The sequence below is a fragment of the Mesoplodon bidens genome (genome assembly GCF_964165515.1).
Source record: "Mesoplodon bidens genome assembly, chromosome: 8".
Lineage (NCBI taxonomy): Eukaryota > Metazoa > Chordata > Mammalia > Artiodactyla > Ziphiidae > Mesoplodon > Mesoplodon bidens.
This window is the reverse complement of record NC_138165.1, coordinates 21,902,178-21,915,054: the sequence shown is the minus strand read 5'-3', so window position 1 is coordinate 21,915,054 and position 12,877 is coordinate 21,902,178. Positions and strand designations below refer to the sequence as shown.

Below are 12,877 nucleotides of genomic sequence, written 5' to 3'. Positions count from 1 at the left end.
CTGCAAGTGTCAGACGCAGGAAATAAGAATATTAAAGGGAAACAGTCTTTCATAAATAACCAATTCAGGAGCATCAATTCAGAAAAAGATGGAACAGCATGATAGTTAAGTCAAAATGAGGGCCACAAAACATGCAAAATAAATAGCCTATAAAGCAAATGAGGTTGTAGATGCCACCATTTATAAGACATACAAGACATTTATAAGATATAAGACATTCATAAGACAGATAACATAGGTACTATTATCTCCATTTTACACATGAAGAAGAGAGGCTCAGAGAGGTAAATAATTTGTCTGATGACACACAGCTATGTAATGGCAGAGCTAGGATTTTTTACTTTTAAAATATATTTTAAAAATTAATTAAGTTTATATTTATAAAAGTAATACATACAACAGTTAACAAATCAAACTACTAAAAAGCATATAATGAAATAAAGCAGTGTTTTTCATATTGCTGCCTTGTTGTCCTTTGACTGTATTTCTCAATGCTTTCATTTGATTTTTATTTTGGCCATCATGTTTTTAATTTGCAAGAGCCCTTTCTTCTTCTACAGTTTGCTCCTATTATTTTTTAAAGCATTCTGTTCTTATTTCATGGGGGCAATATTTTAGCTAAAGATATTAACAACAGTTTTTGGTTTTTGTTTTCTTCCTCTCCCTGTTTTTTCTGAATTCCATTTATTTTCTGTTTGTTTTGGTCTTTGCGTTTCACATGCGAGACTTTTATAAAATGTTCTGTGATCCTTGCTATCTGCATGTTAAGAGTACGGCGTTAAAAGGCTAAGCAGGAGTTGTATGTGTGTGTCCCCCACACACACTGCATAGGACACATTTATACTAAAAATTATTCATTGTTTATCTGAAATTCAAATTTAACTGCACTTCCTGTACTTCCATTTGCTGAATCTGAGAAACCTGGATGTGTGGCTTACAGATTCTGGCCTCTGGGTGACTGGGCTATGGGCTCGGGGTTTCAATCCAGACACCTGTTCCATTTGACTTCATCCCTTCTTCTGAGCTCTGCATCTCATTCCCACCTTGAACTTTTCTCAGTCCAGAGCACTTTCTTTCATTTCTCCAGAGAATAAACCTCTGCCCTTCTCCAAGGATAGAGGAAAGGGAGTTATCTGGCTAGGTTGGTGGAGGACTTGGTGGGGTGGGCTCTGAGTGTTCTGAAAACTGACTTTTTAGTAATTTCCTTGTCTTAAGCTGTGAGTGTCACATTCACTTTTCATGGTACTTTTTGTCTCTAAGCCCCAAGCAAGGCTCTGCAAGACAAACTGGCTTGCTTCTCAGAGTTGTCCTCCTACCTTCCACTCCACTCTGCCAGATCAGTTACATTCATCAGCTGGCCTTCCATTTTCCACAAATGGATTATCTCTTATCAGTTGTTTTGGGCCCTCTCTCGTTCTCTGATTTACACCTTTTTGTTTTTGCTTTTAAATTTATTTGGTGCCATTTTAGTGGAGTTTCAGAAGGGAGAGGACATAGACACTTGGGCTCAATACACCAGGTTTAACTAGAATGCCAGAACGAGACTTAAATCCAGAACAATATAATTCCAAAGCCTTTTACTCCTTGCACTGTACTGTGTCATAACCCATTCACTAGAGACCAGCAATAAACACCTGTGGCATAGATTATCAGTTGTCTACTCAAATATCTCTCTTCCCTTTCTTTCTTAGTAATAGAACTCCTAGACTTTAGCAGGGCATATAATTACCCAAAATGAAGCCTTCCTTTCCTAACCTCCCTTCAACCTAGGGATGGCCAAGTGACTAAATTCTGACCAATGAAATGGAAGTGGAATTGATATGTGAAGCTTCCAGAAAACTCTCTTAAAAGATAACTTGCATCACCTTTGGCCCCTTTCTTTTTTGTCCCTTCCTTCCTTCTGATAACTGGGATGTGGACATTTTGCCTGGAAAATGAGCAGCTATCTTGGACTCAGGTGGAAACCATGTGTTTGAAGGTGGCAGCACAGAAAGATAAAGTAGCCTGGGTCCCTGATGACTTAATGTAGCTACCCTGCCAACTGCAGATTGCTTATCTCCAGATTTCTTTTATGTGACAAAGAAGTAAGCTACTGTTATCTTGGGTTTCCTGTCCCTTACAGTTGAATCTAATTCTAGCTGATGCAATGCCAAGTACAATAAAATTCAAAGGGAGTGACATAAGCTTCCTGGTGAAGGTGGTAGAAGATAGTTCAGCCAGATGGGGAAGTGGAGGAAGAGGATTCCATGTAGGAACGGTGAGATGATTGGGGAACTAGGGGCACTGAATAAGGTGTTTTCACAGGGTAACATGCAGTTAACTAACAAAAAGGGTTATTTTTTCTGAAAAATGAAAAACAAAGGGTAACATTAGACCTGTCTGGCTGGAGTAAAAATCATGTTGGAGAGAAGTGGAAGATAAGGATGAAAAATAGTTGGGGGCAGATTATGGAGGGAGAACCCTGAAATGCAAACCAAGTTTAGAGGTTGCTTTGAAAGCAGTGAAGCCACTGAAGGCTTTTAAGATGGGCGTTGGAGATGCAGGTCTAGAATGTGAGGTAGTGTTAGAGTGAAGAATTTCAGAGTCTTCTCCATGCCTCTATAGAGGTAATACAGCACTGAGGCCAGGGGAGTGAATGTGAGTAGAGCAGAGAAAGAAGAACATGGGTTCAGGAACTCATACATAGAAGCAAGGAGAAAAGAAACCTATAAGGGATCCAGAAAAGGAGAGAGGAAGGCAGATGGATGTTGTGGAAGAAAAGAGAGTAGAAATTGACAATGAGAAATCAGTAAACCTGTAGATGTCTCAAAGAAGCTAGAAAATATCAGAAATGAGTAAAGGACATGGAATTTGGGGACAAGGAAGTCTCTGGTGACCTCTGAAAGTACAACGCTGATAGAATGTGAAGGTGGACGCTGGTCTCCAAAGTGTAAGTGGGTGTTAGGAAAATAAAGGTACTCATGTGCTCCATTTATTTTAAAAGGTGGGCAGTAAAAGAAAGGTAAATTGAAAAGCAATTAAAGACCAAGGGGTGAGGTCAAAGAATTTTTTAAGGAAGGGAAGTTGTTTGGTCTTTAAGATCAGAGAAAACTGTGCATATCAGTGAAGGAAGAGATAACCAGGCTGCCAAAAGAGGTAGTACCTGAGGGAGCGGGTCTCACAGGAGACGAGCGGGATGGAATCGCCAGCTCAGATGGAGGCCTGAGCTTTGGGAAAAGGAGGACGGCTCTTCTGAGAAAGAGAGCTAGAGGAGAGGCAAGGAATGAAGCCTTGGCTTTCTGGTCATCCTTTCAGCAACAAATCTTTTTCATTAGCATCATCATTGCCATTAGAGATCTAACCAGAAATCATAGTCTAAAATAGCAATCTTAGCCAGTCTCTAAAATAAAAATGGCCATCACTTAGTTTCAGCCAAGAGTCCCAAACAAGGCTCATAAAACAGAAGAAAGATATAAATCTCATGATTGTAGCCCTGATTGTCTTGTTTTATAGACACCACACTAATGAAGTTCTCTTAGATGAGGAGAAAACAACAACAACAAAAAGTTTAGGTCATTTACACATTGATATCAGTGCTAGAATAACAGGCAATCCCCAACATGGACCTGAAAATTAATTACAGCATGAAACTTTAGATATCCATTTGTCAAATAGATCAAATGCCAATACCTACTCAAAGTACAGCGTGAGATCTGTTGCCAGTATTGACTGCTTCAAAAGCTGCATAAGGTCACTGTATTCCTCGGAGGACAAATTAGCAAAGATGTTGTGACCCTGGAATGAGAAAGTACAAAATCACAAAAGACAACATTAAATCTGAGCTTGGTGACTACATGTTTTTCCTACTTTTTTTTTAAAAAAAGGTCTAGAAACATGATAAAATCATTTTCTAAAAAGCTTAATGACATTTTGTGCAACTACAGACAGATTCCCTGGCAAACATAGCAAAGCTAGGAGTACAATCATTGTTGAGGAGGACCACCAAGGGACACTTTATTATGCTTAGTCTTGAAGACAAAATTGAAGAGTGTTTGAACTCATCTTCCTCAGGCTACGTTTGTGCCAACAACTCCATTTAACTGCCCACGTCCCGTGGAATTACAGAGCGGAAAAACTGACAAAACGTTCGGGAATCTTTCTGACCCCGATATATCAATACCTACTTGTCTCGCTAGTAAAGACTTAAGTTGGCCTTTTGGAAGTATTTGCTCTGGCAAAAAATGACTTCAAGGAAGAGAAGAAACATTAGACCTGTGGTACAAATGGGGCTGATCTTGGCAATGGGCACTTCTAGCAATGTCTAGAGACATTTTTCTTGTCACACTGAGGGACGGTGCTACTGGGATCTAGTGGAGAGGCCAGGGATGCTGCTAAACATCCTATAGTGCACCCTACAGACCCTACAACAAAGACTTACTTGGACCAACATGACAATCCTGTTGAAGTTGAGAAACCCTGTGTTGAGCTGGGAAGATAAGTTTGGATGGAGGGTGTGAAATTCAGGACAGTGAGTAATTACTGAGTAGCTAGAATGTATAAGATACTGCTCTTGGCATAGGAGGGCTCTAAAGATGCCTTTGGCCTTGAACAACCTGCAAGTACACCTGTGTCTCCATACCTTTGAAAAGCACACCTTTTTTCCATCCAAATTTGTTTTAGCCACACTAGACAGTTCCACAGTGTTTTTAGTAAAGTGTGAAAAAATCCTTCTTTTTTTTTTTTACATCTTTATTGGAGTATAATTGCTTTACAATGGTGTGTTAGTTTCTGCTTTATAACAAAGTGAATCAGTTATACATATACATATATCCCCATATCTCCTCCCTCTTGCGTCTTCCTCCCTCCCACCCTCCCTATCCCACCCCTCTAGGTGGTCACAAAGCACCGAGCTGATCTCCCTGTGCTATGCGGCTGCTTCCCCAAAAAATCCTTCTTTAAATGACTGACAATTCACTTAATTTGCTTTGAAAGTTAAGACTTTTCATTTGTCAGGTTTTCTTAGCATGAGATATGAACTCATAAACAGGTGGTCTGGGAACTGGACCAGTTTTAAACCTAGTGCTGAGAGCCAAAAGATGGTGCAGAAGGAAGGCAGTGAAATGACTGCCTGAGAATATTTTCCAATGAGAGGTAAATTAATTCTTTCAGGGAACCAGAATATCAATTGGTAAATTACTACCTACCAGGCACCAGATGATAGATAATCTGCTTCCTTGAGTTAATTTATCTCATTGGGGGAACCCACCACTCCTTAGAGACTAAAGTATATTGGTTCCACCTGGGGCCAGGTCCAGTATTAATAATAATTTTCAAATGAACTCTTCCAGACCCTTAATTCAGCCATTAGGAAGAAGACTAATAACTAAAGGAATGCCACACCATAATTCTGCCCAGCTTTCTTTGCCTCAGCCTTGCCCCATGGATCAATCACAGGCTGGTGTACTGGGGCCTGGGGAAAAGTGGTTGGGAGCTCTGGAAAAGTGGTCATCTGGATCCAGCCACACATCTAGCATCTCTCAGGGAAAGAAATATAGCTATTAGGAGCCAGTTACAGTAAAACCTAATGTGAAGTCCAGGAGAAAGTTGGTCTGAATTTGAGGATCTTGATTATTTTGAGAGTGCATTTTACTACTTTTAAAGGACATAAAGTAACTTAACACAATTTATAGCTAAGAGAGTGACAAAGCCAGCCAGGTCAGCTTTAATAATAATAATAATAAAAGTTAATTTGCAATCAGTGTATTGCTTATATGTAAATTGGCCTTCTACGGTGCCTCAAGGGTTTGGTCTCTAAAATAGTCTCCCTAAAATACTACTTGTACTCCTTGTTTAGGGAGGAATGGTATTGATGGGAAAAAAAAAATGTAGAGGAAGAAAGGACTGGAGCAACTTTCTTCAGGCTATCTAACCTCTCTGTGCCTCTGCATTATTTGGAAAGTGGGGTGGTGATGACATCTGCATCTTTGCCTTTCTGATGGGCAGGATGGGGTGGGGCGGGGGGAGCGTCAGGGCAGAGCCTGAACACACCACTGCTTGGTTCCATTACTGTTATTCTGCGTTCTTCAAAGAGAACCCCCAGAGTGAAGTGCAGCCGATGTATTTTGTTTGTATGAAGACAAAATCTGAATTAGTGGGGTTTGTTTTCCCAGAGAAACAAGCAAATGACCTTCTGAGAAAACCCTGACCTCCTGTATATAATCTGTTATTACAAAGGTGAGAATGTCTGGCCTCAGGGGTGTAAACCCATCATATTACCAGTACAGAAAAGATAGTCTGACCCCAGTTTCCTCCTGTTCCTACTTCCCTCTGCCACAGCACGCAGCTAAAACATGGCCTTCATAGGAAAATTCCAGAGCCACAGATGCTGGGATACTGGTTTCTGAGAGCCTAACCCTTGATGTTTCATTCCCAACTGCAAATACATCTCCCCCAGCGGGTTTGCCTTCTGCAGCTGCACTCAGGTTCCAGAGTGCTGACTCTCCTTTATGGGGTTGAAGAAGGCTTTTGTGATATTGCAAAAGACACTCTTTCTCAAGATAGGCTGGAGGAAAAAACCTCCATATTTAATGATGCTATTCCAGCAAAGCAGGGCCTTAATGATGATAATAATAATAATTAATGGCACAGCTAGAGAACTGACAAATAATGGGGAACAGATGATCCCTTCCTGGCCTCAAAAAAAAGTCTGTACGCTTGCAGAAAATTAAGCAGATCCTTTCTTGGCAATTTCAAACTCAGACGCCTCAGCCAGAGTCAGTTAGCGGTTTTACTTTTTTTCCATGGAGAGCTAAAAGTATAAAAGACCAACTACTTCTAACTCCTGCAATGCCACATGAAGCAAAATAAGGCATATGGCTGCAGCCCTGGGTCTCAAGTTTAGTTGCAGTTCTCACTTTCAAATCGGTCCCACCAGCAATTTTAAGTTCTTATCTTTTATAGGTTTCTCAATTATGCAAATAAAGTGTAACTTTCTCACCCTGTTTCTACCATCTTTTTAAATGGGTTCCACAAAATGGAGATGTTGGGCCACTCACTACTTGGATCTGTTAGTGGGCTTCTGTATTGTTAAGAAAGGTAAGGCCATGCTCTGGTGACAAGCTGTGGCAGTCTGCTAAGTGAATCTGAAAAGCCTCCTAACCAATAATAAAACCCAAATGAATCATCTCAGGACGAATTTGAACAAGGTCCTTGGTTAGGCATCTGAAAGAATTTTTAAAAAGCCACAAAGAAAAGGTCCAATAGTGCCGATTCTCTGTATCTTCCTGTGGCATTGCAAAGAAAGAGAAGTAGCAAACATCATTTCATTGGTTTTCTTTCAAGGGGAGAAGCAGAATGTTAGGTCTGTACCTCGCTTTGAAGGATCATCACTGCGTGGTTGAAATGGTGATGCTCTAAGGTAGCAGAAGTTCCATAGAGTTGGGCCAGGGCAGAGCCGCTCCTGAAAGAGGACAGATGTGTGAGTGACCAAGGCCCTTCACCCGTCAACGATCCCCCGACACTGGGCTCTTTGGATCAACGTGTTTCTCCTGCTTCCACAAAGGACCATGAGCAGATACATTCTCAGGTAACCACCTGTGTAGTTCACGAATGTATCAAGTAAACGTTTTGGGAATCTTCTCTGTGTTAGGCTAGATGCTGTGGATGATACGACCATGAAAAAGACACAGCCTACGCTGCTAAGAAATTTACAGACTACTAAGGGAGATGAGATGTGGTCCTAAGGGAAAATAATACACAGAGCACATAATATAAATACCACAGAAAATGTTCCAGGTCCAGTCAAAGTGCTTTGGATGATCTGAGGACAAGAGACATAATTCCTGGCTTTGGGGATCAGGATAGGCTTCATGAGCTAAACCTTATAAAGCTTCTGAGTGTCCAGAACGAATGTCATATACCAAATGTATTTGTGGCTCCGTGGGAAAAGACCTTGTGAATATTATGTAGAACCCATGTGATCTGCTTTACATGTAAGGTTGACAAGCTTCTACTATGGTTTTCCAACCTACAGTCACACTATGATATCTCAATGTCAAACTCCAGAAAGTTCCCTGGATTTGGAGTCAGAACTCAGCTCTCGGTAATAGTTTCGGGTCATTACTTGGTTGCTTTAAGCATCAGTTTCTTTGTCTCTAAAATTATGATAATACTCTCTACCTCACTTGTTATTTAGGAGCATACAATAAAATACTTGTAAGTGCCTATCATAGTGCCTGCCATGTAGTAGACTGTAGTCTATAGTAATTATTAATCAACAATTAAGACACATAGATATTTCCATTTTAAATAAAATGTTAATTGATACTTGAAAGGATAATTTTGAATTATCTGTATATTTTGCTTATGTAGAACAACCCATTCCTCAACAATGTCAGTTTGGCAAGTGCTCATTTAAAATGTTCCAGTGTGTTCATTTCCAATTCTCCTGAAGTAGCATTTAGAGCATCTTAAGAGTTGAGAGACATTCCGAGAATCCTATGGTTTAAAGGACAGTCATGGGATGGCAGCCGAGGACCCATGAAGGTCCTTATGTTCCTTCTTGCTAATTGCAGAGAGTGTGGACATTGAAAGGGCAATTTGGCCTTAACCTGGAAATGCCAGAGATTGCCCGATCACAGTCTGCCCTTTTAGTGAGAGGAGCAAAGACTGCATGTAATGCCATGTGAGGGATTTCAGTCATATGGTGCCTTCTAGCTCCAGCATGAGGCGGCCCAAGATCATGGCCGGTTTGGGGGTGCAGGAGACCTGTGATCTCTGGAAAGACTCAGAGCTGACCACATGTTGGAATAAAACAGCAGGGTTATGGGTTATTAGGAATAGGGTTAGTAAGCAGGGTACTAGACTTTAATCAGATGGTGTTATTTCTTTAAATCTTGCCTTAATTGATATCATTTAATACGTGAAAATTTGTTAGGCTAATCTTAGCATTAAGTGATTAATATTTAACGTTAGTCACTATTTTTCTAACATAGAGTTCATTTTTATGAAAATACATTTTTCAAAATGCACACTGTATTGTGTCTTAGCTGTATTTGTCTTGGCTTTTGAAATTCTAGGATGTTTTATATGCATGTCAAATCCAAATGCCTGGCATGGAGTAGGTGCTTAAAAAATATTAGTTGCTTGGCTATAAGGTTGTGGTGGTATGTCTAGAGATTATAGTTCAAACTGAAGGTTGACCATAATAAGTGTGTTAACATTTTAAAATAATGTTATTAATAATAATAGCTCTCATGAGAAGTACCTGTCATGAACCAGGCAACATATTAACACCTTAATATATTACTTCATCTAGTCCTGACAACAACCATGAAATAGGTATTATTTTCTCATTCTACAGATAAGGAAACCAAGGCTCAGAGAAGTTATGCTACTTTTCCAAGGTCACAAAACTAGTAAGTACCAGTTCTAGACTGGAAGCCAAACTGTGAAGCTTTTTCTCATTACATAATGAGAAAGATAATTATAACTTATACATTTCTGATATTCAGTTCTCCATTTTTGCCAAGCTGGTTGTCATCAATGAAAGAAGGTTTCAAAATTTAATTCAGAATTCTTCTAGTATAACTGCTAACCACAGGCTCAGATTCCTGTGATTTGTTTCTATTAACTAGCCATGCCAGATGTGCCCCAGTTACTGGCGTGAATCCTGATAAGAGAGTCATTGATGTAAAGTAGGGTCAAGATGCAAAATATCATCTCTTCCTTTATCAGGTTGGTTTAGCAGACCTCACGAAGTTAAATCAGCTACATGATAACAAGTCACTAAATATTTTCTTTTTTCAGGATGAGTAGGATGTTTCCTCCTTTAACCAGGGGACATCTTGTAACAAAAACACTGGTGCCTCCTATGCTGCCCTCTCCTCTCCCCCAGATCCACATGGATTCTGAACGGCTGCATTTCATCAGAGGGCTCTCAGGGTGTTTGTGCAGATGCATCTGATGGCCCACGGTTTGAGCATCTTCATTCTCACATTCTCTTTGTTCCTTTTAGTAATTCCATCTTACATTGTCCCCACCCTCACACAATACTGATTTAATCACAAATATGTAGATTTTGCAACAGAACCAGACTAATGCTATGAAGAGACTGTGATTGATTGATTGATTCATTCATTCATTCACCTAATTAGGATTGATGACTACTGCAATGGAGGGCTGTGGGCATGTGGGATACAAAGATAAAGAAGACATGGCTCTTACCCTCAGGAAGCTCACAGTCCCCTGTAACTGCACAGGAGACTTTCTCTGTCCAGACTTGCACTTACAATGTCACCTTCCTGCAAGCAAGGTGCCATCTTAGCATTCACAGGATGGAGCATGATACTAACTCTACTTTTTTTGTCTAGAATGAAATCATCTAAGCAAGAATGCTTCCAATTCCATATGGTTCCTTTATTTACATTACTAGGTTTGGTCTCTGTCAGATTTTCTAAGACTGCAAGACATCCTGGTGCTTTCTCTCGCAGTCCAAGGCTCGCTGAGAATGCGCCTACACCTGCCATTACTCATGCACACGCTATGAACCTCCTAGGACCGCAAGAGTGAAGTCCGTGGTCAGAAAACTTGATAAAAGTGGCAAAAATTAACATCTGTCTGTTAGGATAAACTTTATCAAAATGTATTCTACAGAATACTAGTTCTTTGGAATGTTAAATGGCATTACAGGCAGAAATAAAAAGGGTCCCATGGTTAAATATGTTCGGGAAATGCTGGGTTTAAAAAGTTAAACCTAGGGGCTTCCCTGGTGGCGCAGTGGTTGAGAGTCCGCCTGCCCATGCAGGGGACATGGGTTCATGCCCCGGTCCGGGAAGATCCCACATGCTGCAGAGCGGCTGGGCCTGTGAGCCATGGTCGCTGAGCCTGCGTGTCCGGAGCCTGTGCTCCGCAACGGGAGAGGCCACAACAGTGAGAGGCCCGCGTACCGCAAAAAAAAAAAAAAAAAAAAAAGTTAAACTGTTTCTTTATTATAGGATTTCTCCGTGGCATCAATATGTGAAAATATGCACTGTGATTCTGCAGGAAGGGGACGTAATATGCAGTACTGATCAATCTTACTTGATCATAAAACCATTTTTTAAAAAAGAGGACATGTCTTTCATGTAATGTACTTTATGTAAAGTCATACTGTCATTTTTCATGTAAAATGTGGGGAAAAAAACCCTCAAATCAATCACATGTGGAAAAAAATTGACTTTAGCACCACACCTCATTTTAATTGTCTGTGGTAAGTAAATCCATCATATCAGTAGCTCCGGGGCACACGCACTGTAATTGTGAAAATATTACAGATACATTTAGGGTATGTGGAGACGGGGAGAGAAGGAGAGCAGAAGAGAATCCAGATCCCTTAAGCACAGGAAGATTTATACCTGTGATCTTTCATGATGCTCATTATTGATTAGGTCATCCCAACATACTGAAGTTTTAAATTTTTGGACAGGCAGCACACTGAGGAGAAACTTATTAAAAAGAAAAGTCAGGGCTTCCCTGGTGGCGCAGTGGTTGAGAGTCTGCCTGCCGATGCAGGGGACGCGGGTTCGTGCCCCGGTCCGGGAAGATCCCACATGCCGCAGAGCGGCTGAGGCCGTGAGCCGTGGCCGCTGGGCCTGCGCGTCTGGAGCCTGTGCTCCGCAACGGGAGAGGCCACAACAGTGAGTAGGCCCAAGTACCGCAAAAAAAAAAAAAAAAAAAAAAAGAAAAGTCAACGTGAAAATTCTGTCCCCATAGGCATCCAGCACTTTGCACAGGCACCAAAAATAAGCGTGTAAAAGGAACCTGCATAGCTATGAACTATGTACCTTCATAACTTCCCTAGATATGCATATTCATTGAAAAAGAGACAATGGAAGTGTGCTGCCATGGCTTTCAGAAAAGACAGGAAACTTTCAGAAAGAAAACTATGAAAGGTAATTAGGAAATTGAGAATTGTTGGGAGGTGGCGAGGAATGGGATTAGGCTGTCATGGCAGATTAATGTGCCCCCGTATTTCACTTCTGGGACCTGGCTGAAAGCGACAAGATGGGTTCTCATTCCCAAGAAATGAGTATAAGAGATTATGCTGGAAATGAATAGAAGAAGTCTCCTAGGAGAATATACTACAAAGCTGCTCGGTACTGATATTTAATCATCAGGGGCAGCTGTAATAGGGAGGGTGCTGAGTGGGAAACGCTGTCCCCGGAGAAAACAGGAGAGTGGTGTTAACAGAGTAATTTCAAAGCACTGTGGGATCGCTGCCCTGTCTACCTATCGATCATTCACTGCACGCACTCCAATACTTAAAAATTAAGAATAAAGCATGAAAATGCAAAGGTTCACTTATCAGAAAGGCTAAGAGAATAAATCATACTGTGCTATAACTAAAATCACAACTTTTTATTGTAGAGGCATTTTGCATTTTATATAGCAATTTGTCCCTTGCTAAATGTCTCTTGTTTCTTTATAGCCTTATATAGGAAAAAAGGTAGCATATGCTTTGCCACATAATAATTGGTGCATTTAAATCCCGTTTCCAAATCACTTGAAAGGTTGGAGTTAGACTGAGTACTTTAAGGAAAGGGACTATTATACTTCCCCCACAATGCCTAGCACAGTGCTTCGCACTTAGAGAGCACTCAATTAATGGGGAGTAAATGAGGATATAGATTTCTTTCTAGGGATTTTCCTAAACAATGGCACACTGGCTGAATAAATCTTATTCTAATCAATAAAAAGGTAGTTCCTTCATCATGATGTAAAAAGGTCTCTTTCAGCATTTATTGAAAAAAATTTTAACTGAGGTTGCATGGTGGTGGCCTTTGGTGTTCTAAGTTCAAAAGTGACTCTGTCAGTTAAGAGGCAGGGCTGATGGACATCCCATGAGCTGGTAACTTGTGTA

General features: G+C 40.6%; 1 protein-coding gene across 1 annotated transcript in view; it reads right to left on the bottom strand.

Moving 5' to 3' along the window:
• Positions 1-12,877, bottom strand: part of PDE11A (phosphodiesterase 11A) — a 454,637-nt gene that overhangs the window by 61,776 nt on the left and 379,984 nt on the right. Inside the window, exons 14-15 of the mRNA XM_081242289.1 lie at positions 7,348-7,438; positions 3,674-3,774 (exon numbers count right to left, since the gene is read on the bottom strand). Of these exons, the coding sequence (XP_081098415.1) occupies positions 3,674-3,774; positions 7,348-7,438 (192 nt within the window). The remainder of the gene's footprint in view (positions 1-3,673; positions 3,775-7,347; positions 7,439-12,877) is intronic.